At 43.0% G+C, this 27171-nt stretch overlaps 1 protein-coding gene across 1 annotated transcript in view; it reads left to right on the forward strand.

Moving 5' to 3' along the window:
• LOC130120404 (carboxy-terminal kinesin 2-like) overlaps positions 1-23747 on the forward strand; it is a 97809-nt gene extending 74062 nt beyond the window's left edge. The window contains exons 9-12 of the mRNA XM_056288944.1: positions 21875-22014; positions 22677-22750; positions 23017-23092; positions 23703-23747. Of these exons, the coding sequence (XP_056144919.1) occupies positions 21875-22014; positions 22677-22750; positions 23017-23092; positions 23703-23747 (335 nt within the window). The remainder of the gene's footprint in view (positions 1-21874; positions 22015-22676; positions 22751-23016; positions 23093-23702) is intronic.
• Positions 23748-27171: the final 3424 nt, after the last annotated feature.

The following is a 27171-nucleotide window of genomic DNA, read 5'->3' on the forward strand; positions in this document are numbered from 1 at the left end:
AAGGTGGTGGTGGGGGGTCACAGAAGGTTGAATCAGTTCATCTGGATACAATGTTTGTTAGCAGTCAAACTCAATAAACGTTGTATCCAGTTGAACTGACAACCTTCTTTGATTTTCTTACCTGGATTATTGAGCATGTATCAAGACATAAAGTGTGGGGGGGAGATCTGCTCAAACAAAAAAAATTGATTCTATCTTCAACTGATTCAAAATCAATTCACAAATTCCAAAATCGATTCATATTTATATTTAATTTTTTTCCTGACCAGAGAACTATAAATATTTTAGCTCGCTAAATCCTACAGAAGTTGCTATGTCACCACGCCAGGCCAGTTTCCCAGATACACCTCCTTGGCGTGAGCATGAAGTGCAGCAGCAGTGGAGTATTTGTGAGCAATGGAGGAGGAAAAACGAATTCAATCATTTGTTGAAGTTGCTGAGAAATGATACCAAAAGTTACCACCAGTTTTAACTTTGCACAAGTTTTTATTTTTGTATTATTATTATTTTTTTACCATTTGTCTCAGGACTGCCTTGCTTTGTAATTGCTGATTGCAGAATACTGCCAGCAACATGTTTCAAATCATTGCAGTCGGCTTAACTGACATTTATGTTTCATATTGGACTAAACTGGGAAGCATAAGAAAATAAATTTCACTGAAGATTTGCATTTGATTCAGTGTTGTTGTTTTTTGAGTTTTTTTTTCTTTTTTGCAATCTATTTGTCAAATGGGAAAAAGTAACTCAAAACAGCAGTCTAGAATCAAATTGGTGCATGTATTGAATCAAGAATTAATTATGAATCGAATTGATTTTGAATCGAATCGTGGCCCCAAGAATCAAATCGTGAGATTCTCACCCCTATTGGGAAGTACCAATAAAAATGCCTACTCTCTGGCATTTTCCCTATCTGAAATAGTGATAAAAGAAACAGATTTAAAATAAGAAAAAATATTTTAATACAATTCAGTATAAAAAAGGTGGCTACATGAATAGATAAACCCTTTGAACGCAATTACAAATGATGGAAATTAAACACACAAAAAAATTGTTGGTTTTAGTGTTGCAACTAAAGACTATTTTGATAGGCGACTAATTGATTATTGAAACGATTAATCGACTAGTCAAATAATGAATCGCACAAAACAATAGCTTATTTAGCTATCAGCTTTTAAATTTAGCTGGGGTTTGTTTTAGGCATGTTCTAACTAACAAAGACAATGATGAATACTGTTAGGGTTTGTGGAAGACCCCAAGCGCACAACACCAGGCAGAGAACTGGCGTGCTTTATTAATAATTCATACACAGGTCCAACGAGACAACATGCATGGCAACCAAGTCCGGCAATCCACTTTGCGGGTAGTCCCAACAAACGGAGAAAGTACAAGAAAACTCACTGAAACATGCACGGCAACGAAAAGAGTCCGGTAATCCACTTTGCGGGTAGTCCCCAACACACAGAGAAAGTACGAGAAAACTCACGGGTAATCCAAATTGGGGATGCGGCAGGATGATTCTGCAGGGAAAAAAACTCCACAGAGAAAATAGCAAATCCACAGGCTGAGATAAACTCAGAGAGAATACACAGGAAGGGAAGAGTAACCACTTCAACGAGGAGGTTACGGCACGAACTGGCAACAAGCTCTGGGAGACCAGCAAACTTAAGCCCAGCCCTGACGACTTAAGCCCAGCCCTGATGAGCTGATTGGCTGCAGGCACGGGATGGGCGAGCCATAACAAATACTTAATTCAAAAATACATCTTTTATTAATCTTTGCTGCTCATTAGGACTGATAAAAACGATAAATGCATTCAAGTTTTTGAATTGTCCATTTAAAACCAAGGACAGGCAAAGTGCTGATATTAAAAAAAAATCAATAAAAAGTATCATTTTTTCTGTAAACCTAGGACAGGCAAAGTAGCAGCAGCAAAAAAAAAGCATTTTGTGCACAACATTCTGTTGTCTACAGAGTCTGTTGCAAGTTGCAACGACATGAGGCTGCATGTCAATCACAGTTTATTCGAACTGAGGAAATTCAGGATCTCCACGTGGTTTCAAGTGAGGCTTGCTCTCCTCTGATAGCAGATATTTCTCGCTGCAGAGAAGATTCGCTCTGACGGGGTGGATGTTGCAGGAATGCACAAAAGAAATCTTGCCAGCTTTGATAGTGTGGGTAAACGCCCCTCATCCCCCCCCCCCCACCATCTGAGAGGGCCTTCCTTTTTGGATATTGCTGGCTCTGACAAGTACATCTGAACTTCATTTCTCACCATTTGGATCTTCAGGTCCTCCTGGGTTTCCTCACTCAGACTGTGTCAGATTGAAGGAGGTTATCCAGTGCTGATTTTTTTCCCCTGGAACATTGACCTTCCTCTGCTGTTGCTTGGAGTCGCAGCCATGTATCCCAGTCTCCTCCTTTACTTCTTGGATAACAAAGACTTCAACTGTCCCTCGCACCCTTGTGCCATCTTCAGCTGCCATAAACCTCAGCTTTTGGACTCTTGGGTCAATGGCAGCTGCAAGAACAAGTGGGTTGTCTCTCTCTGCTGAGATGGTGTTCAGACTTCCCCATCCCTCTGTTATCCCTTTTCCTGCACTGGCCAGAGGCTTTTCCTGGGCTTGTCTCAAAACAGGTTTGCTGTTGCAGCCCTTTGACCAGCTGTGGAAGACATGAAGCAGTTGCATACTCCTGTCCACTAGCACATTCAAAAGGCTGCAACCCTTGCACCAGCTCTTCAAGCAGCACCTATTGATCTGGCTTCAAGTCGAAGTAGTGTTTGCCCCTTGGAGTTACCTCAGGATTGGACAGAGTCGCAGTGACTGGCCAGCACTGTTCCAGGAGTCTCTCTACCATGTAGTATGTACTGTTTCACCTTGTACTGACATCCTGGATCAGCTTGTGCTGTGCTGTGCTCATTTGCTGCTGTTTCATCTTCGGTTTTGTATTGGCCAGTTCGCTTCTCCTGAAGTGTTCCACTAAGTTTCTTGCAGCACCTACAGCTCTGCTGATGTTGGGCTCTTTGAGGGCACCATTTATTATAAGCTGGAGCATATGCCCAGTGCAGCGGACAGAGGCCCAACCATGTTGTTCTTCCAGCATTCGCAATGCTGCCACCATTTTGGACTCGTTGTCATGAACTACTGCTTTTATTCTGGCAGGCAATATGTCAAAATTTTGTACCACCTCCTCCATCTACGTTGTGATGATTGCAGCAGTATGCCTCTCCTCCAGAGGCATGGTGGCAAGGTTCAAAGTCTTCATTTGCCAATCTTCAGTGATGAAATAGCTAGACACTCCAAGATATGCCTCCATGGCATGGCTGGTCCACACATCAGCTGTCAGTGTGAGGGAGCTGTTGACCTCTTTTATGATCTCCTTTACCTTGTAAAGACATCGGAGGTGATTTTAGTTAACATTTTGAAGTGCGACGACCCACACAGTGTACACAGTAAACATTCAGCAAATTAGTTTAGATTTTTATTTACATTATTGTGGCCATTTTATGATTGAATCAAATTGAATTATTGATCAGCGATCTTAATATTATTTCTTCATAAATTATGTCGTTATATTAAATATATAATTACTACTACTACTTTTGGCTACTCCCGTTAGGGGTCGCCACAGTGGATCATCCGTTTCCATTTATTCCGGTCTTCTGCATCTTCCTCTGTCACACCAGCATGTCTTCCCTCACCACATCCATAAACCTCCTCTTTGGCCTTCTTCTTTTCCTCTTATCAAATATATAATTGCTATTGTGTGTGTGTGTTTATTAAATGCTTACCTTTAGAAAGGTTGTCTCATATTTCTTCTCCATCAAGTGGGTGAAATGGGTTCTGGATCGCAGGGTGTATTCGGGGTTGAACTGGCGAATCATTTGTTGAAACCCTTCACCATCAACCATGGAGAGTGGCCTCATGTCATTGACCGTCATGTTTACTATTGACTCGGTGAGGGCAGTCACTTGCTGCAGTGTACACCTCTGCTTCTTTTGCATAAAGCTGTGGTACCTTTACTCTTCTTCGGAGTTGGACTGCGTAAATTTGATTAAAAGAGACATTTGATTAAAAAAGACAAGGCTGAAAATGAGAAGCTTTATGCTCGTCTGGATGATCAGGAAAACAGATCACGGAGGCAGACTATTAGAGTTGTTGGTCTCCCAGAAAAAAAATTGAAGGCAGCCATCCCTCCTCTTTTATGGAATCCTTCCTGGTTGATGTGTTCAGCACGGACAGCTTCCCTCATAAACCAGAAGTTGACCGTGCTCATCGTGCCCTCAGACCACTGCAGCCAAACGGGCCCCCTCGAGCCATGATTGCATGCCTGCATCACTATGGAGCTAAGGAAAAGATTCTGTGCCTATCCTGGGAGAGATCGGAGCAGCTGACATATCGTGGGACAAAGATTAGCTTCTACCTGGACTTTAGCACTGACCTAGTGCAGAAGAGAGCTGCGTTCAATCTGGTAAAGAAAATGCTTTGCGAAGCCGGCCTGAAATACTCCCTCGCATATCCTGCCATGCTCTGGTTCACATTTGAAGGGTCCAAACAAGAGTTCAAGTCACCGTTGAATGCGTCTACCTTTGTTAAGGCTAATATACCCTTTTAGAGCCTATGTAATAATTACATCAGGGCGTCAGCTGGATACAAAACAAACCCAGAAGCAGTAACATTAAATATGAATCATGTCCTCAGGCAAGCGTACATCATCTAGCTAACGTTAGCGAACATGTCTTCATGCTGTGTTTTTGGGTGCCAGAATCGAAGAAGTAATAAACTAAACTTGAAGTTTTATCGCATACCAGCTGCCACTCCCAGTCAAAAAGATCGGCGACAACTGTGGTTAAACGCGATAAGACGGATCCATTTGGGACCATAGGAGTAGTTCCGAATGAATACTTCATCTCCAGGTGCAAAACTCCTCAGTTTGGTGTGTCCGTCTTGGGCTTTTTTCTGTTTCATTTGCTTTTGCTGCACTTTTGTTTTCACGTCTGGTGTGAGCAGGTCGAGAGTGGATCTGAGTCGGCGTCACATCATCAGCTCTGTAGGTGACAAGCCTGTAGTCCCATGAGGTGTGATGCGATAACTGAACAGGAATCTTGACAGTCGGGTCTGCAGTGTATCTCCTTTCATCTTCTTCATCCCTCCCTTGAAAGTTTGCACTGCCCTCTCTGCTAGCCCGTTCGAGGAAGGGTGGAATGGTGCTGACTTCACATGATGTATTCATTCAGTTTCATGAAAGACTCAAACTCTGCACTCGTGAAACAGGTTCCATTATCTGAAACTAGCATTTTTGGTAGTCCAAAGACACTGAAGCTCTGACGTAGTTTCTTGATTGTCACTTGTGATGTGGCTGATTTCACGGGGTAGATGTCCATCCGCTTTGAATGTGTGTCCACGATCAGTAGGAACATTTCTCCCATGAAAGGTCCTGCGTAGTCCACATGAATCCTGGACCAAGGCTCCTCCGGCCACTCCCAGGGGTGTAACGGTGCGGCGGGTGGTGCCTTCTGGTGTGTTTGACACTCCTCACATGACTGAACCTCCTTCTCCACGTCCTGATCCATACCAGGCCACCACACATACGATCTGGCGAGCCCCTTCATTCTCGTCATCCCTGCGTGTGTCTGGTGGAGTATCTTCAGTACAGTGTCTCTGCCTTTGGTCGGTATGATTACTCTACCTCCCTAGAGCACACAACCATCTCTCACACTCAACTCCCTTCTCCTCTGATGATACGGCTTGAGGTGAGTCTCCGTCTCGGCAGGCCATCCTTTCAGGACGTACTCGTGAACTCGGGATAGTGTGACATCCTTAGCTGTCCAGCACTTGATCTGGTTAGTGTCCAGGAGTGTGTCATCCAGTAGATCCATCATTAAGACTTGTTCCGTGGTGTCACCCTCCTGTCCAGTCTGCTGGCTTTTATTTTTTTCTTGACCAGTTGGAGCCCCTGCGCGTCCACTCTGTGCCTCAGATACTCAATGTCCTCTTGCATGAAGGTGCATTTGCTTCTCCTCAAACGCAACCCAGCCTCTCTCAACCTAGTCAGCACAACGTCCAGATTTCTCAGGTGATCAGCTTCGTCGACGCCACTGACTAAGATGTCATCTAGATATACTGCTACAAGAGGGAACCCACGTAACAAACTCTCCATTGTCCTTTGGGAAATGGCTGGTGTGGACGCCACCCCAAAAGGAAGTCTACTGTACGTGAACAACCCTCGGTGAGTATTCACTGTCAAGTATTTCTTGGATTCCTCGTCCATGAGTATTTGTTGATATGCATGACTCATATCTAATTTAGAGAACTGTTTACCCCCGGATAGTGCTGTGAAGAGATCTTCCACTATATGAATTGGATACTATTCGAGTGAGGAGACTGTTTACGGTAAGCTTGTAGTCTCAACACAGTCTGACGGTTCCCCCTGGTTTGAGAATAGGGACCACTGGCGCTGCCCAGTCTGAGTATTTTACTGGAGTGATTAGGCCTTCTTTTATCAGTCTGTCTATTTCTTCATCCACTTTTGCTCGCATAGCATAGGGGACAAACCGTGAGCGGAAGAATCGTGGGACAGTGTCAGCTTTCACATGGATGGTGGCTTTAGTACCTTTCAAAGTACCAAGTTCGTCTTTGAAAACCTCTTCGTGATTACCTAACACTTGCTGCAGTGTTGTCGCGTTCTCTGTCGCTTTCATGTGTTTCAGCCCTCTTGCTTTGTGGCTGCTCTTTATTTCTTTCCACTTGAGCTGTATCTCCTCCAACCAGCCTCTACGGAGCAGGTTGGGACCCTTTCCTTTCACTACTATTAGCGGTAGCTTCTGTCTTTGCTGCTGGTACACTACCTTCACCTGTGCTGGCTCCATCACCTTGACTGGGTCGCCTGTATAAGTCTCTAACTTGATTTTGACTGGCTCAAGAGATAGACTACTCTTCTCTTTACATATCATCTGGAAGGTGTGTTCATTTACTACTGTGAGACTGCAGCCTGTATCTATCTCAAAGCTAACCTCTCTACCATTCACTTTCATATTCACCAAGTAAGGGTCTACTTTTCTCAAGTGCAACTCACTCATCTTTCCTAACCTGGAAGTCATACTGTATGAGGTCTATGTGTATGTGTCTTCTTCTGAGCTATCACTACACTGACTCTGGTTCTCCTGTACTTTATGAGAACGGTGGTTTGAGCTCTGCTTCTTTTCTTTCTTATCAATAGGCCCTTTGCTACTCTGATTATGTCTATGCTTATTACGACAGGCTTTGGCAATATGGCCTACTTTACCACAAGCATGACATTTCTCCTGCTTAAACTTACATTCAGCTGCTGTATGTCTGGTTCCCTTACATCTATAACACTCTTTATTATTAGTCTCTTTGGAAGTCTGAGCCTCCTGTGTGCCTTTCTGTACATACATGCACTTCTCCATCCCCTTTGGGTGTTGCAAATCTTGAGCATTCTTGCTGTCACGGCAATGGACAGGGCTTTTTCAAAGGTTAGATCCGCTTCTGACAGGAGACGGCTCTGGATCCGGTCATCATTGATTCCGCAGACGATCCGATCTCTCACCCGTTGCTGTAAGGTGTCACCGTAGTTGCAATCGTGTGCGAGCCGGCACAGCTCTGCTACATAGTCCATCACTGCCTCATCAGCCTTGCGGTTGCACGAGTCAAACTTGTACCCCTGCACTATTTCGCTTGGCTTTGGATCAACGTGATTCTTCATCAGAATTACAAGTTGCTGGTAGGTCTTGTATTTCGGCTTCACTGGGCTCAGGAGGCTACGCATCAGACTGTATGTCGATGCCCCGACAACACTTATGAGTATAGCTCTCTGTCTATCTCCATCGTCAATCGCTTTGGCCGCATACAAATTATCTAGTATTTAGTGTGAATGCTGGGCATTCACACTACTGCTTTACAGTTCTTTATTTATTTATTTTTCTTCTGCCCATTTTTGACACTTTGTAGCGCCTTCATACTTTTAGCTACTGAAACCATTCAACTATCAAAATGTTCAACTCATTAAGGACATTATTGCTCCCCCTTCAGATTTTTCATACCTTTCGAACTTTTTGAAATATTCGACTTTTTTCAGCAATTTTTTGAATGGGAGTCAATGGGGGACTTTTGCAAACTTTCCACCTCTTTTACTCCTTCATACGTTTAGCCACTGAAACCATTCAGGTATCAAAATGTTCATCTCTTTAAGCACATTAAGGCTCACATTTCGGTTTTTTGAAATATTATATACATTTAGACATATTAAGCTTTTTCTACTTTTTCAAAACAATAGAAGTCTATGGGGAAAGGTTGAAACCCTCATCACCTTTTAACTGTATCTCCTCCTTCATTTTTTGAGCTAGAAGCCCCATTTAAAGCTTAAACAGTTAAGAACATTCAGCTCTTTCAGAATCCTATTCAGATTTTAAAAATATTTTATGGTTTTTGAACAATTCAGCTCTAAAGTTTAGCAATTATGCCATACACTTTGCCTGTTAGAATGTTCAGTCCTATTGTGACATCACATATCAATTTGAAACTCGACTGCCAGCCTAATTAGTGTGAATGCTGGGCATTCACACTATTGCTTTGCAGTTCTTTATTAGTGGCACCACTTCCACTTTTTCATACTTAAAACTACAGAAACCATTCAACAATCAAACTATTTATGTATTTAGCACATTATGGCAAATTTTTCAGTTTTTTATACCTTTAAAACTTTTAAAATATTCAGCCATTTCACATTTCAGTTTCCAGGTATTTCAGGTAGGCTAGTGACTTTCTGACTTTTCCTATTTATCCATTTTCAGCAATTCTTTCACGATTTCTTTCAGCAGCTCAGCATTCACACGCTTTTTCTGTGGAAAAGCATTTTTCTAGTTTGTAAATTGTGCCTATTCCGTTTGTCTAGACAGTTGCCAATAATAGATCTGTAAGATTTGTTTGAGTCTTTGACAGACTTTTTCAGTTCACAATTGTAATTTGTGTTTATTATCCATGCCAGACTGTTGCCAATGACATGGTCCAGTCTTAGATATATATTAATTCTCAGTCGTTCCTATGTTTGAAGGCTGTCACTAAGGCTGGGTGTTCTGTTCTTTTTTTTTTCTTTCTTTTTTCCCCCCCAATGATATAAGTTTACGCCTCCATTTCTGGTATTTAATGAGGAGTGCCAAGATGCAAGAGTGTTAAGTTTAAGGCATCTTAAGCAGTTGTGTACTATGTGGGGCTTTATAGCACTTAGTTTTGGGTAAGTGCTGTGGGGGGGGGTATCCTCTTGTCAGAATTTGTTTATCTTTTCGTAGTTTTTTTGCTTTGTATTTTGTAAGGTTCACCATTACAACTTCAACCATCTTCACCTACATCAATCTCTCGCTGAGCAAAAGGCCTTTCCTTCCCTGGATTTAACCAATCTATATGGTTCCACTGCCCTCATTAATGAATAAGGTTAGGAATAGAAAGCTTAATCTGATCTCTTGGAATCTGGAGGGCCTAAACAACCAAATGAAAAGAAATAGAGTGCTAGCTCACCTCTCTCAGTTAAATGTGAGTATATAATTTGTTCAAGAAACACACTTTCATAATGCTGATGTCAATAAAATGCGGAAAAGCTGGGTAGGGAAGGTTTTTCATTCGAAATTTAATTCAAGGGCCAGGGGAACTGCTATATCTCATTTGAAACTGAAGAAGAAAAAAGTTGTAGCTGACCCGAATGGTAGATATGTGATATTACCGGCAAACTTCTAAACAAGCCAATAATCCTGGCAAACATATGCACATAACTGGGACGACAGTGCTTTCATTATTTCTTTTTTCTCAGCTCTACCCGATGTGGACAACCATTTTTTTAATTATTGGTGGAGACTTTAATTGTGTCCTCAATCAGATGTTAGATCGCTCTGCCACCAGACCTCTACCACTGTCCAAGACAGCCAAAGTAATTAATAATTGCATTGAACAATATGGGTTATTTGACCCCTGGAGGTTTAGTTTCCCAACCAGATGAGCATTTTCTTTTTTTCTTGCCGGTTCACCACACCTATTCCCGAACTGATTATTTTCTTCTCGACTCTTGGCTTATGCCTGGCACTGACCACATTAAGTGTCATAGTATTGTCATTTCTGATTATACCCCCTTTCCTTTGAATTGTCTTTCCCTGAACAACCCACGCCATGCAGAGCATGTCGCCTGAACTCTCTTCTACTCTCAAATTTGTTACATACTTGAGCACACAGATTAAGTTTCTTATTGAAACAAATGCTACACAAGATGTCTTCCATGGAATTCTCTGGGAAACTCTGAAAGCCTACCTGTGTGGTCAAATTATTAATTTCACCTCACATAATAAAAAAGAAAATATTTCCAAACTAAAGGACCTCAGTGATAACATAGCCCAATTGGATGCACAATATGCCACTTCACCTACCCCAGAACTTTACCAAAACAGGATCTGTCTTCAAACAGAATTTGACTTAGCTTCAACAGCTAAGGCTGAACATCTTCTTTCAAGGGCTAAATATACTACCTATGAATTTGGGGACAACACAGGCAGACTTTTGGCTCAACAAGCACACCAGGCATACACGTTGGGTCAAATGACACAAATACAGACCACTTCAGGTTTCACGGTTACAGACCATAAACAAATTAATGATGCATTTGCTGAGTATTATGGTAAACTATATACTACATCCGAGTGTAATAACGGTCTTGATGAGTCAGATTCCTTTTTTCAAGGTTTGAATTTACCTACACTTAGAGATACAAAGAAGTCCAACCTTGATAGCAGTTTGATAGTGGAAGAGGTTCAGTAAGCCATCAAGTGTATGCAGTCGGGGAAAACATCTGGGCCAGACATGGGTACCCAGTGAAATTTTTTTAAGAAGTTCTCAAATGAACTTTCCCCATTACTCCTGACAATGTATTATCAATCGCTCTCAGATGGTCAGCTTCCACAAACTGAGGCAAGCCTTAAGATGTCTCATCCCCAAAAATGATAAAGATCCTCTGTGCTGTGAATCCTATCGTTCAATCAGTCTCCTTAATGCGGATTATAAAATATTTGCGAAATGTTTAGCCAAGTGCCTTGAAGGGGTGCTCCCAGCCCTCGTTTCACCCGATCAATCAGGATTTATTCAGGGTAGGCACTCCTTCGATAATACTCGTAGGCTTTTTGATATAATAAACACCCAGTCGAAATCTGCTTCATCTGAAGTTATAGTTGCCTTAGACGTGGAGAAGGCTTTTGATCAGGTGGAATTGGGTTTTTTTTTTGACGTACTTTCAAAATTCGGCTTTGGACACAACTTTACTTCTTGGGTTGAATTATTATATAACGACCCCTTAGCATCGGTTCGAACTAACGAGGCACAATCGAGATATTTCCCTCTGTATAGGGGAACAAGACAGGGTTGTCCGCTCCCCCCATTGCTTTTTGATTTAGTGATCGAGCCACTTGCGGCTTCCTAGCGACAGTGTGGCTCCTTTGACGATATAATCCGAGGTGGTAGGGTACACAAGTTGTCATTGTACGCTGATGACTTCCTCTTATATATCACCAACCCTGCATGGTCTCTTCCCTCTAGCCTATCTAAGCAGGAATAATTTGGGAATCTCTCCGGATACAAATGGAACCTGCAAAAAAGTTAAGTTTTCCCTTTGAGCCCTGCGGTCCTTGGTATCCCTGCCTCTATGTTCCCCTTCAGGAGAGTGACCTCAAATTTCAAATATTTAGGGATTACGGTTCCTCGCTTCTTTGAGTTTTTACACAAACTGTACTTCTCCCCTAATGAGACATTCAAACAAGATATGGAGCACTGGCACACATTACCATTATCAATGGCTGGGCGCATTAGCTTGCTTAAAATGAATATTGTTCCTAAGTTCCTGTATCTTTTTCAGAACATTCCTATATTCATTCCGGGAAAAAAAACAGTTTAGCTTTCTTGACAGGATGTGCTCTAACTTTATCTGGGATGGCAGACAGCCCCAGATACGCCAGGACTTCCTTCAATGTCCCAAAGCACTGGGAGGGATGGCTATGCCCAAACTTCTTTACTACTATTGGTGTTACAGCTCGCCCACCCCGCGCCGTGGCCCGCCCACCCCGCACCGGCAGCCAATCAGCTCGTCAGGGCTGGGCTTAGCCGTCAGGGCTGGGCTTAAGTTTGCTGGTCTCCCGGCGCCCATTGTCAGTTCGTCCCGTAACCTCCTTGCAGTAGTGGTTACTCTTCCCTTCCAGTGCATTTCTCTCCGAGTTTACCTCAGCCCTTGGTTTATGGTTTTCTTTGCAAAGTTTCCCTGAGGAAGTATATTGCCATGTTCCCAGTTTGGATTACCCATGAGTTTTTTTCCTTGGACTTCCCGTTTTCTTGTCGCTCATTGCACTCCTGTGTTTGATCGTTGTACGAGCAAGTAATAAAGCATGCCAGTTTCGGCTAACCCCATCTCTGTGTGGTGTCGTGCGCTTGGGGTCTTCCACAAACCCTAACAATTGGGCTAGTAATATCCAGAAGGTTGTTATCCATGTTCAAAGCAGCTCACTTGAGCACACACCTGAGTGGGCAAAGATAGAATCCCATGATCTTCCTGTTCATTCTTTAGTCACTTCCCCACTACCAATGATAATTGGCATGCCACATAACTTGTATAAAAATATATAATAAGTTATTAAATAAATGAAAATGTACTGTACCATTATTAGGTTACAGCTCATACAATCAGAATATGGACTCAAGTTAGGAAAAAATTTGGTCTGCAAAAAGCCTCCTTAATGACACCCATTATGTCAAACCACCTCTTTACCCCTGCCAAGTTAGATATGGCTTTTCGAGCATGGCATGGGAATGGAATTCGATTTATAAAGGATTTATATTTTGATGGGATATTTGCTTCATTCAGTCAATTGTTATAAAAATTTAACCTACCCCACTTCTACCGCTATTTACAGATTAGGCTTCTTTTTTTTCAGAAGGGTTTCCATCGTTTCCCTGAGATACCTCTTAATCAATACACTTTTAGCCACAGAAATTAGTCTCAAGGGCGCCATCACAAGGATCTACAATAAACTAGCCACTATAAATCCTCAGCCAATGGCTAGCCTTAGAAACCTCTGGGAGCAGGATCTTGGTACTCCTCTCCCTGATGATCTGTGGGATGCAGTTTTGGATCAGGTACACTCTTCCTCTTCATGCAGTAGATTTGGGCTCATTCAGTTTAAGATTGTTCACCGTGTCCACCTTACCAAAGCTAAATTGGCCAAAATGTACCCCAATATTGACCGCACTTGTGACAGATGTAAACGTGCACCAGCTACCTTGTTGCATATGTTCTCGACATGCCCTGATTTACGTACATTTTTGTCAGCAATATTTAAATTCTTAAGCGAAATTTTTTGTACAACAATTGATACGCATCCTTTAATTGCAATACTTGGTGTGAGACCGGAAGGCTGTCATCTAACATGTATAAATTAGTGGCCTTTACTACATTAATAGGTCGGCGCCCAATACTGTTTTAAATTGGAAGACCTCAAAGACCCCCATCCCATGTCAGATGGCTCAGGGATATTATGTATTATCTTAAGACGGAAAAGATCAAATTTACCTTAAGGGGTAACAGGGACAAGTTCAAGAAAGTCTGGATGCCTTTCTGACTTACTTTGACACTTTAACCAGTATAACAGACTGGGATGCCTCTTGACTCGAGTTAGGAACGGCCCAACTACTATAGACTGTAAACCGAGATTTTTGTGTATAGATGAACCATGCTGATTATTTATTTTTCTTGAACTTTTTTTTTGTCTTCGATTTAGATGTATAATTTCATTATTTCTTCAATATGTATTTCTCCTTGAGGATCTGGGAATGTTGGGTGGGGGGAGGTAAGGGGTTTATTGTGTTAAATTACTCAATATGTAACTTTTTTAATATGCTAAAATTGTAAATGCCAATAAACATTTTCCAAAAAAAAAATATGAAAAGACATTTGTCAGACGAAAGGGTAACATTACTCTTTTAAACTCTCAGAATCCTGCACGTAGGTATAGGCGTAGTTGTATTGGCTTTGTTAATGTTAAAAGCCAAGAAACCTCCGTCTGTACATAACTAGCTAAGTAACAAGCTAACTATCTTACCGAGGCGTGTCCGCATCGTCCATATGTCCAACGTGCCTCCTCTTCACATGTTCGTGCATTACTGAGGTGCTCCCATGATAAGCAAGGTCCGCCTTACAAATCTTGCAGGTAATCCTTTTCTTTGCCAAGGTGAGGGTGAAATGCTCCCAGGCTTTAGATGTTTTTGGACGCAATGGTGTTGCATTGTCCACCGCTATTTTGTTTACTTGTGCGCATGTGCAACACAGAGTTGGGAAGGAACTGATTTTTTTTTTTAAAGGATAACTTTTATTTATTTTTTTGTCATGTTTTTATATTGACATGTTCAAATTTTACGTACAACGTGTAATAAATCACAGAATGTCCAGTCAAACGGAGCAGGTTAAGTGTCTACTTTATTCAGCTAATAGGTCAGCTCACATGTATGCAACACGACTTTCACGCATAAAGTCTACTGTCGTGAAACCCCTTTCAGAGCAGCCACATCTCACAGTTTCCGTCACTGTTGTGCACATTACCATATTAACTGTAATACTATGACATCTCCCCCTTTTAGTTTTTCTTTCACCTTTTAAAGTAAACAGATATAACATTATGTTAAACATTATGTAAACAGTGCATCAATAAAACTCTTAACACACTGAGAGCAACAATAAGGCTTCAAAATTCAGATTAACATTTCACAACCATTTACACTCTGGAACTCTTTTGACATTTCCAAATAACTCCTTAGTTATATAGTTTACCAACTGGAACTCTTTTTTTTCACCCTTTATCTTGAACTCTTTTTCCCCTTTGTTCACCTTTTCTTCCCCCCTATTTTCATAAATGTATACCCCCCCCCCCCAAAGGCCATGAGATGTGAGAACACAGTCACTCACAAGTCCAGTCTAACGGCTGGTTTAATGACCAGTCCAGACATGGTCTGTGACAGTTTCTCTGTACCAGCATGCATGCTGACACTGGGGGTGTGTGGACCAGTCCCATGTCCAACTGTGTCGTAGGGCTCTTGACTGGCGTCCTTGCAAACAGGTGAGACAGGCGCTATGCTCCCAGCTGGCTCTGGAGCAGGTATCGCCTGGAGATGGCGACGATTACGCCGGAACGTTCCACCCTGCTGTGTCTCGATGAAGTAAGAGCATGGTATGACACACTCACTGGTCACTACTCCAGGAGTTGTCCAGCTTGGTGAGAACATGACCACCTGGCTGCAGTGGAGGTAGGGATCTCGCCCCGTGACGTTGGTTATAATAGAAGGCTCGCTTCTTCTTTTCGGCCTTGTCCTTCTGCTTGATCCGTTGCAAATTAGGCCATCTAAGTTGCAGGTTTCTCTCAAGGGTAGGAAGTGTTGTCCTGATCTTCCGGCCCATTAGGAGCTCAGCTGGGCTGGCTCCCGTGGTGCTGCATGGAGTCGACCTGTAGCACACGAGTGCAATGAGAGGGTCCTTCTGTTTCAGGATTCTCTTTGCAATCTGCATGGCCCTTTCAGCATGACCATTTCCTTGTGCGTTGTGCGGGCTCAAGGTGATATGTTTAAAATCGAGCTCACAGGCTAGGTCTTGAAACTCGGCACTCAAGAACTGTAGTCCATTGTCACTCACGAGACGACCACACCCGGTACGCCGTACCGGGCACATGTTGCTTTTAGCTTCAGAGTGACTTGAGCACTGGTTGTTGTTGTCATGTGTAGAATCTCTATGTATCTAGAGTAGTAGTCTGAGATAGCTAAATAGTTCTGTTTGTTGTACTCACATAGGTCCAGAGCTATACGCTTCCATGGCCTGTCAGGGAGTGGAGTAGAGATCATTGGCTCCTTTTGCTGTGCTCTTCTTGACTCCCAACAAAACTGACATGACGAGACCTTGTGTTTTACCTGTGAGGAAATGCCCGGCCACCAGACAGAGGCGTTTGCCCTCTCCCAACATTTTGTGAGGCCCTGATGTCCATCATGAATCCTATCAAGAATGTCTGTCTTCAGTGTCTCATGTATCACTATTCGGCATCCCCTAATAACCATTCCCTTATACTCTGAAAGTTAACTTTTCATTGGAAAATACTCTCTTATGTTACCTGGGACTTTACTCACGTGTTCAGGCCACCCTGACCTGATCACCATCTGTAGTGTCTCATCCACTGCTGTGGCTGCTCTGATGCTGGCCAGCTTCTGTGGAGTAGCAGGCATGTTCTCAATGACAGCTGCGATGTAGCACTCCACATCTGAGTGTGTGCCCCTCTCGTTCTCCGTGTGATGCACAGGGCTCCTTGACGGTGTGTCTGCCACAATGAGTGTCTTTCCAGGTGCATACTCAGCTATGGGTTTAAACCTCATGAGCCACATAAGAAGTCTCTGGCACCGTAGTGGAACATTGTCTAAGTCCTTGCTGTGCATTAGTGGGACCAATGGCTTGTGGTTTGTCACTAGTTTGAAACTCTCAAGGCCATAGAGATATTTTTCAAACCGCTCACAGGCCCAGACACACGCCAAACACTCTTTCTCGATCTGTGCGTATCTGGTTTCCACATCAGTTAATCTCCTGGAGCAGTATGCTACTGGCTTCCAGTCTTCCCCATGGAGCTGCAGTAGCACGCCACCGATCCCATAGCTACTTGCATCAGCTGAGACTGCGGTGGGTTTGTTGACGTCGTAGAATGTCAACACAGGTGATGTCATCAGGAGCTCTTTAAGCCTCTCAAATGCTGTCTGTTGTGCTGGCCCCCCGGTCCATGTTGTCTTGGACCTTAGCAGCTCATACAGTGGCTGGCCGACTGTGGATAGGTTTGGCATATATTTACCGAGATAGTTCACCATGCCAAGGATTCGTTTCAGGTCCTGCACATTCTCTGGTGTGGTAAGCTCCTGGATAGCCTCCACTTTGGCTGGATCTGATCGCATGCCAGCGGCATCGATGCTGGATCTGATCACATGCCAGCAGCATCGATCACATGTCCCAGGAAGTGAAGCAGTTTCTGCGTTATTCCAAACTGTAAGCGTCGGAAACAGTACCTGGCGAATGGAGTGATGAACGTCGTCAGCCTGGCACTGTCACTGTGCAAAGGGATCTGGAAACATCCCGAAGCTGCGTCGAGGCTGGATAACACCATTGCTCCACTCAGCTTGGCTATGATCTCCTCCGGTGTAGGTAAGATGAATCTCTCTCTCTTGACATGTTCATTCAGTTTCTTTAGATCCACACATATTCGCACTTTTCCAGACCTTTTCAGGACGGGCACCATAGGGGCACACCAATCTGTCGGCTCTGTTACCTCCTCTATAATGCCGTTCTCCTCCATCCGGCGCAACTCCTCTCTAACCTTGTGCATTAGTGGTATTGGGACCCTGCACACTGTGTGCACTGCATATGGTGTGGCATTGTCCTTTAACTGTATCTTTACAGGCTCTGTCTTGAGTGTCATGCTCTCCAAATGCATTGTGGACCTCCTCGACTCACTTCACAAGGCCGATCTCGGCTGCAGTGGAATGGCTGAGTAAGTTTATGACATGCTGCCCTCTGATAACATACACTGGGAATGAGTATAACTTGCCCTTGTACATGGTGCATGCTTGAAATTGCCCTTGACAATTCAGTTGACCCCCTGGACTGCATAGTGAAATGCTGGTCTGCTTTAGTTCTCGCTCTGGAATTAGCATATTGAAAGTGTCTTCACACATAACACTAGCGTCTGCTCCAGTATTAATCTTAAACTCTGCTGGTGTTGCACCAATGAGAAGCTGTACTGTCCATTTTTCATCACGCAAGTTTGCATTCACTGATCCCAAAAAGTATGCATTCTGCTCATCAGTCTTTGTAACTTCACTCACCGATTTGCTCTTACACATTCTCTCCCAATGTCCATTTTTGTTGCACTTGTTGCATGCTGATTTGAACGCTGGGCATCTTTCCTGGTTTTTGTGTTGTATTTTCCCACATCTACCGCACTTTCCTCCGTGCTCCGTGTTTCTGGAGTCTTTGCCTCCTTTCTGTCTAGCGTTACGTTGCCATTTCGGGTTTTCTTCCATGCGCCCTGTGCATGCACCTCTTGCACAGCTGCTGCAGTGCTTGTAGCTTTCCCTTGCTTGCTCATTTGCATGCTAACGGTCTCTGACTGACGCACTGACTGTATTGTTTGTGCTAGCGTGAGATCATTCATGAGTTGCAACTTACGAGACTGCTCTTTATCTAGAATCCCTACCACGATCCGGTCACAAATATTCTCCTCCCAGTTTATCCCGAACTCGCAGTGCTCTGATAGCTCATAAAGGGCTCTGATAAATGTCTCTGCTTTCTCACCTGGCTGCTGCCCCCGCTGGTGGAAAATGGCTCGCTCGTGGATTATATTCCGTTTAGGGAAAAAGTACTCGTATTTATCCATGACTATATTGTAATCCTTCTCATGTGCTCCTTCAGCAAAAATGAAAGACTTGAAAATATTCTCTGCTTCACTCCTCATTGCATATGTTAGAGAACTAACTTGTACTTCACCATCTTCCTTGTGGAGCTTGGTTGCCATTCTGAATCTCTCGAAGCGTCTTTTCCAGTCAGTCCATTCCGTCGGTTTATCAAAGCAAAAGTTTTCTCGTGGGCTAAACTTCACCATAATTCACTATATTTATGAATATGCCTCACTTCTGACACCATGTAATAAATCACGGAATTTCCAGTCAAATGGAGCTGGTTAAGTGTCTACTTTATTCAGCTAATAGGTCAGCTCACATGTATGCAACATGACTTTCACGCATAAAGTCTACTGTCGTAAAACCCCATTCATGTACAGCCACATCTCACAGTTTCTGTCACTGTCGTGCACATTACCATATTAACTGTAATGCTATGACACAACAACAGAAAACAAATGAAGGGGGGGAGGATAAAAGAAAATGAAGAAAATTAAATAAATAACATTAAATACATAAATGAAAAGGAGGGGAGTCCTCGGGGTTCTCTGCAAGTTCAAGTTCTGCTATTAATTCAGAGAGTTCCATAGCATTCTTCTTCATTAACCATAGTGATGAGAAATAATGACACAGTTCCCTATGAAATATGAGGAGGTTTGGCTGCGTTTTCAGGAATATTTTTATGTAAAAAAAACTTTCCAAGAATAATAATTGTTTTAATGGCCAAATCATGTGTTCCATCTTTCACAAGCATACCAAAAATCACATCCTTTAGAACGTGTTTATACATATTTGATTGAGAAGTGACTCTTAAATGACCACAAGCAGGATTTATGCCGACCTTTAAGTGAATTATGAGTCTTTTGACTTGGTTCGCAAGGTTTTTTTTTTTTGTGGGGGCGGGGGTTGAAACTCCTGTTAGTTGGATCCTGGATTCATCGGTAACCTACTCATGCTGTAGTGGTGTGCAGACTGGCGAGCCACCCATGCAATGACCTGTGACGGGGAAGAGTTCATGTGTGCTTTTCTACAGCTGTTGGTAGGACAAATGGATTTTCTTTTCTAATCCTACACACTGGAAAACCAGCAAGTGGTTCAACGACCACATGGACTTAACTGATTTCGCATGGATCCTCATTTAGTTCTAAACAGAATGGACTGAGTTAAAACGTCACTCGTCTTGAGTGAGCATCAGATCATGTGTATTCACACTTACGGGTTTTTTGTTGAGATGATGCTTGATCGATTATTTAGGACTGAAGTGTTTTCAATAGAGGTATTTTGAAATTTGGATTTTTTTTTTGTCCAGGGTGTCTCCCTGCCCGCAGCCCAATTACTGCTGGGATAGGCTCCAGCATCCCGCGACCCTAAGCGGCTAGGATAATGGATGGATGGATGGATGGATGTTTTATTGTGATAAGTTTAATTTATACTGGTACTTTCAAGAGTCTTAAATAAGTGTCTTAGTGGCAAAATAAAAGCCCTGATTTCAGAGTGAGGTTCCAGGTTATATACAAATGATACTAGAACCAATAACTAATAATTATAATAGACTGTAGGATGGTAGATAATAATGATAGACTGTAGGATGGTAGATAATAATAATAATAATAATAATAATAGACTGACCTACATTAAAATAATACTAAAAGTGCAGAGTAAGTATAGTACTAAGAAAACTAGCTAAAACTAGTGGATTCAGGAAGAATGTAAATACCAAACCAAAGTAAAATGGATTGATAAGTACCATTTTGGGGATCATTCTTTTTGGTTCATCTTACATGTCAGCTAATATTGTTCGTTTTTTCATTCTATGTTTCTAAGAAAATAAAAACAAAACCAGAAGCAAAGCAGTAAACAAGTAAACCAACTATTAGCTTAAAATATAGCTCTTGCTTCCGCATGACTTCATTCTTGTTGTGCAAACAGCTACTATCTTTCTTGACATGAATCTATTATCGTCTGATCACCTGGTCCATACATTAACTGATTTCACTCCTTATTGTAGCAGTGTTGATACTGAAACACTTGTTATGTACTGAAGATGAGTAAAAATACTTGGAAAACTCACTGGCATTAGTTCATTCAAAACAGGAAAAATTGGTGGCTGGACATGACATCAGCATGAAGAACAAACAGACCAGAAAGAGATTGTTGGTGGAATTGCTTCATGAGCATAATCAGCATATCTTACTACAGAGTGCTGCGGCTATCTGTACAGCCATCCATTATCCAAACCACTTATCCTGCTCTCAGGGTCGTGGGGATGCTGGAGCCTATCCCAGCAGTCATTGGGCAGCAGGTGGGGAGACATCTGTACATTTAGGAGGAAACAATCAAGAAGTACAGTGCAGATGGGGTTATCTGTCCACCAGTTTTACGGAGAGGATTCTTCACCCCACCCGCAATGGATAACATAGACCATAACTGCACTGCAACAACAGCAACCACCTCTTTCCATGGAACCAGCATTTCAGTTTTCCAGCATCCAACCAAAGATGTCAGAGAGTAAGAGCATGAACAACCCAGATTTGAGGAAGAAGGAGTAAAATAAGTGCTAGAACTTCCTGATTCCTTTACCAACATTCACCCTGCCTTCTTTGCAAAGAAGCCATCTCCTCCAAATGGTGGTGTGATGTATCCAGCTTGACACTCTTCTGAGGCTACAACGGTGACATGGTTGCAGAAGGTCACAGAGATGGAGGGCATAGATGAGGAGGTGAATGTCACTTGGTCAGCCCACCATACCGAATTAATTGAAGAGAAGTGAGCATTACATCTTTTACCACCCCTTCGAGATCAGGCTCACTCCATTGCCACAATAAAGCACATGATTGACAAGATTGAGGACATAGTAACTTTCCTGAACCCAGGTCAGGTACCTATTAGTTCAGGGGGGAGGGGGAACTGGGGATAATAGCGTGATCCTCCCACGTGCTACATCTCCCTGCCCTGGCGAAACTCCTCACTGTCAGGTGAAAAGAAGCAGCCGGTGACTCCACATGTATCGGAGGAGGCATGTGGTAGTCTGCAGCCCTCCCCGGATCGGATATGCAAAAGACGTTTTTGGGGGGGGGGGGTTTGTGTGTGTGTAATTTCTCGGAACACCATTCTATTCTCAGGCATCAGCAGTCCTACAGACTGGTATTTTCTATGTGAGTTTTTTACTGGTTCTGCAGAGCATTACTAAATATATACATATAGTAGCACCTTTCTTACTTGACGGATGTCAGTTGGTGCTGCCAGTGTGTGCTACAAGTGGCACATGAGTCATTTAGTGTGTGTGTGTGTGTGTGTGTGTGTGTGTGTGTGTGTGTGTGTGTGTGTGTGTGTGTGTGTGTGTGTGTGTGTGTGTGTTTTAATAGCCTCCCTATGCCTGGTGGACCTGGCTGGTAGCGAGCGCATGGTGAAGAGCCAGTGTCAGGGGGAGCGTTTCAAAGAGATGACTGCCATCAACAGCTCCCTCTATCACCTGGGTATCGTCATCACTGCCCTGGCCAACAGGGTGAGTTAACAGTGGTCCACCTGTAGAACAACAAAACACAGTTGGGTCTGTTGTGTCATGTTGCGACTGTGGTGGAAGGTTTCACGGTGTGGTAGATAATTTGACTCAGGGAATTGTCAATTTTGTGTGTGTGTGTGTGTGTGTGTGTGTGTGTGTGTGTGTGTGTGTGTGTGTGTGTGTGTGTGTGTGTGTGTGTGTGTGTGTGTGAGTTTCCAGAGGGGGTGGAGTTGTACTAAATGGTCTTTGTGTTTAGAGAGTGTATGAGAGAGTTGCTCATGTTTTGAGGATGGGGAGAGCTGACTCTTTTTTTCTCAAAAGGTACAATCTAGTTTCATGTGATTTTACATTACCACAAAGCAACATGCCTAATGCATTTACCATGGATGCATTATTGCAACCCCTCAGTACTGCTAAAAAAATCTCCATTATATTCAGTTGTTGTCATCTATTTTGAGGCAGTCTGACAGTCATCTTAATTGAGCCTACTGTCTCCATCACACTGGTCTGGGCTTCACCTAACCGCTTCCTAGTTTTACATTATTTCCAGACTGTAGTTGGCTTTGGTTTCCCAAACCTCCAATCCCCTCAGATTTGTTTAGTTATGGGTTGAAATGATTGGGTTCAGTGTTGAGACTCAGACCAGTTGTGTGTTTGTGTTCCAGGAGGGTTATGTTCCATACAGGAACTCTAAGCTGACCTACCTGCTGCAGGGCTGCCTGGCAGGAAACGGCAAAACGTGAGTTCAGTGTGTGACACTAGGTTTTTGTTTGAAGAAGTGTACGTACCATGGTGTTCTGTCTCGGAAGAAAAAAAAAAGACTTGCCCATGCCCTCTATGACCATGTTTTGTGGAAAATAGGACACACTGTTGAGTGGTCCTTATGTATACATGATAGATTTGGTTGGAAGACATTTGTAAGATACAGGCGATGGCTGCTTCAATGGGTGTTCTTTTGCTTTGTTTCTTTGTTTCTTTTGCAACACATTTTCTTTTCCTCTACAGCCTCATGTTCGTGAACATCGCTCCAGAGCCGGAGAACTTTGGAGAGACACTGAGCTCTTTGAGGTTTGCCTGCAAGGTCAGTGGCCACATGTTTCAATAACATATCCTCTCCCCACCCAGTTTTCTTGCTTATTTTCCTTTACACAACTGTGTCAAGGAGCAGTTGAATTAAACTTAATGAAACCAAATAGGTTGTAATTGTTTTGTTTCGGTGTTGGCTTTTCTTTTCTTTTCTTTTTTTACTACTACTACAGCTCCTCATAAACAAAAACTCAAATTTGCAAACGTGTAAACCCTGAAGTTAATGTTAAAAAAGGGTTGGTTTTTTTCCCTTTTCATTGAACTATCCATCTGATGATAAGGATGCACTTGGAAAAGAAAAAAAATCAAAATTTTGATATTTACTACTTTAGGTTTCAGATTGCTGGGTGCTACTTTGATGTGCTAAATTCACAGCCTAAGATCCTTCCCAAATCAAGGATTTAAAATGGAAAAATAATGTACTCATAAGTGCCTACACAAACACACCAACACTTTTTGTCTTCATTCCCCACAATAGCATTTGTACTTTTGGTAATGCAAGTTCTTATCAGTGTAATGCAGCCTTTCCTAAGGTTTAGCTGGAGGTTACTTGTTTAACACCAACTGTATTTTTCACTGCTTTTTTTTTTTTTATTCTGTTACAGGTTAACAACTGTGTCACTGGCACTGCTAATTCATATAGGAAGTAGACACGTCGCCTCACCCTTTTAATCAATATATTATTGTAAATTCTTTTTGTAAAGAATTTTATGCCTTTCTTTGTGTTTGTGTGTATTTTGTATTTTTTTTGAAATGACAATAAAGGATGAACCACTATGTGCTGCCCCTCAGAGTGTTGACTGCGCGAAACTGTTTTAGACTTGACATAGTTTGATTTGTACTGAAAATGTTTTACAAGCACAACTGTTGTTCTTTCTCCCTAACAAAAAATTGTCAAAATTGAATTTAATTTTTGGTTTGAAGTCCTGGAGTATCTTCGAGTTCCCAATAAATTTGTCAAAATTGATTTCCCGATAAATGTCAAAATTGAGGGTTGGGGTTTAGCTTTAGGGATAGGAGTTAGGGTTTGGGAGAAGGGGGACTCGACAGAGTCTTGTTGCACAGGCCATCATTGTCCCCCACCGAGACAAGTCTACCTCCAATTTAGGGCTCTAGGATATGTTGTGTCCAATTTTGAGATCCACATTTTCTCAGCTCTTTTCCTCTGGGGTATGCTCCATCTTGTGTCACTTTGTATCACTGTGGCTTGGACTGCTTAGATCACCTTGGCAAGAAAGCCGAACGTTACTTTCAAGGGACTGAGATTTGTTTTGTAATTTTTTTAATTCACTGTTGGATGTGATAAAATTCATAATTTTACATTGTATATTTTATCTAAATTACATTTTTGTGTGTGTTTTTGTTTTTTTGCTGTGAAGTTGTACTTTTTAAAAGTTGGATTACTGTTCCCTTGCAGACAAAATAATTTGCAGATGCAAGCAGCCATGCCGAGGCACGGGTCATTACCACTGTCCATATTGTGCAAAAACGATCATGCGCAAAGAGGATTTGACAATACATGTGACTGGATGCCAAAAACCATTGGTGCTACCCCCATCAGTGCCACCTTCAGCTGAAATCAGCCCATCTGTGCCATCCTCATCAGTAGGGTTAGAATCAGTAGTGAGTGTAGACCATTCATACACACTTCCTCCCTCAGCATCAGTCGAGTGTAGACCCTTCGTTCACACGTCCTCCCTCAGCATCTGTAGAGAGTGTAGAGTTGCCATCTTCACGTGTGACAAATCTAAAGTCAGTGAAGTGCCCTCACTGCTCTATTGTTCTTTACAAAAAGAACTTGTTGGTACACATAGAAAGAAAACATCTACTACTACTTTCGGCTGCTCCCGTTAGGGGTCGCCACAGCGGATCATCCGTTTCTATTTCTTCCTGTCTTCTGCGTCTTCCTCTGTCACACCAGCCACCTGCATGTCTTCCCTCACCACATCCATAAACCTCCTCTTTGGCCTTCCTCTTCTCCTCTTCCCTGGCAGCTCCATATTCAGCATCATTCTCCCAATATACCCAACATCTCTCCTCCACACATGTCCAAGCCATCTCAATCTTGCCTCTCTTGCTTTGTCTCCAAACCGTCCAACCTGAGCGGTCCCTCTAATATAATCGCTCCTAATCCTGTCCGTCTTCGTTACTCCCAGTGAAAATCTTAGCATCTTCAACTCTGCCACCTCCAGCTCCGCCTCCTGTCTTTTCGTCAGTGCCACGGTCTCTAAACCATATAACATAGCTGGTCTCACAACCATCTTGTAAACTTTCCCTTTAACTCTTGCTGATACCCTTCTGTCACAAATCACTCCTGACACACTTCTCCACCCGCTCCACCCTGCCTGCACTCTCTTTTTCACCTCTCTACTGCACTCCCCGTTACTTTGGACAGTTGACCCCAAGTATTTAAACTCAAATGCCTTTGTCACCTCCACTCCTTGCATCCTGACCATTCCACTGTCCTCTCTCTCATTCACGCATAGGTATTCCGTCTTGCTCCTACTGACTTTCATTCCTCTTCTCTCCAGTGCATACCTCCACATCTCCAGGCTCTCCTTAACCTGCACTCTACTCTCGCTACAGATCACAATGTCATCCGCGAACATCATCGTCCATGGAGACTCCTGCCTGATCTTGTCCGTCAACCTGTCCATCACCATTGCAAACAAGAAAGGGCTCAGAGCCGATCCTTGATGTAATCCCACCTCCACCTTGAACCCATCTGTCATTCCAACCGCACACCTCACCATTGTCACACTTCCCTCGTACGTATCCTGCACCACTACTACATACTTCTCTGGAACTCCTGACTTCCTCATACAATACCACACCTCCTCTCTCGGCACTCTGTCATAAGCTTTCTCTAAATCTACAAAGACACAATGCAACTCTTTCTGGCCTTCTCTATACTTCTCAATCAACATTCTCAAAGCAAACATCGCATCTGTGGTGCTCTTTCGTGGCATGAACCCACACTGCTGCTCGCTGATCATCACCTCTCCTCTTAACCTAGCTTCTATTACTCTTTCCCAAATCTTCATGCTGTGGCTGATCAACTTTATACCTCTGTAGTTGTTACAGTTCTGCACATCGCCCTTGTTCTTGAAAATCGGTACCAGGATGCTTCTTCTCCACTCCTCAGGCATCCTCTCACTTTCCAGGATTGTGTTAAACAATCTAGTTAAAAACTCCACTGCCATCTCTCCTAAACATCTCCATGCCTCCACAGGTATGTCATCAGGACCAACTGCCTTTCCACTCTTCATCCTCTTCATAGCTGCCCTCACTTCCTCCTTGCTAATCCGCTGAACTTCCTGATTCACTATCCCTACATCATCCAACCTTCTCTCTCTGTCATTTTCTTCATTCATCAGCCCCTCAAAATACTCGTTTCACCTTCTCAGCACACTCTCCTCGCTTGTCAGCACATTTCCATCTCTATCCTTGATCGCCTTAACTTGCTGCACATCCTTTGCAGCTTGGTCCCGCTGTCTAGCCAATTGGTACAAGTCCTTTTCTCCTTCCTTAGTGTCTAATCTGTCATACAACTCACCATACGCCTTTTCCTTTGCCTTTGCCACCTCTCTCTTTGCTTTACGCTGCATCTCCTTGTACTCCTGTCTACTTTCTTCATCGCTCTTACTATCCCACTTCTTCTTTGCCAACCTTTTCCTCTGTATAATTTGCTGTACTTCCTCATTCCACCACCAAGTCTCCTTGTCTTCCTTCCTCTGTCCTGATGACACACCAAGTACCTTCCTAGCTGTCTCCCTCACTATTTCTGCAGTGGTTGCCCAGCCATCTGGCAACTCTTCACTACCACCCAGTGCCTGTCTTAACTCCTGCCTGAACTCCACACAACAGTCTTCCTTCTTCAACTTCCACCATTTGATCTTCGGCTGTGTCTTCACTCGCTTCCTCTTCTTGGTCTCCAAAGTCATCCTACAGACCACCATCCGATGCTGCCTAGCTACGTTCTCCCCTGTCACCACCTTGCAGTCTCCAATCCCTTTTAGATGGCGCCTTCTACACTGCTCAAAAAAATAAAGGGAACACCTAAAAACATAATAT

Source organism: Lampris incognitus, chromosome 11 (genome assembly GCF_029633865.1).
Source record: "Lampris incognitus isolate fLamInc1 chromosome 11, fLamInc1.hap2, whole genome shotgun sequence".
Lineage (NCBI taxonomy): Eukaryota > Metazoa > Chordata > Actinopteri > Lampriformes > Lampridae > Lampris > Lampris incognitus.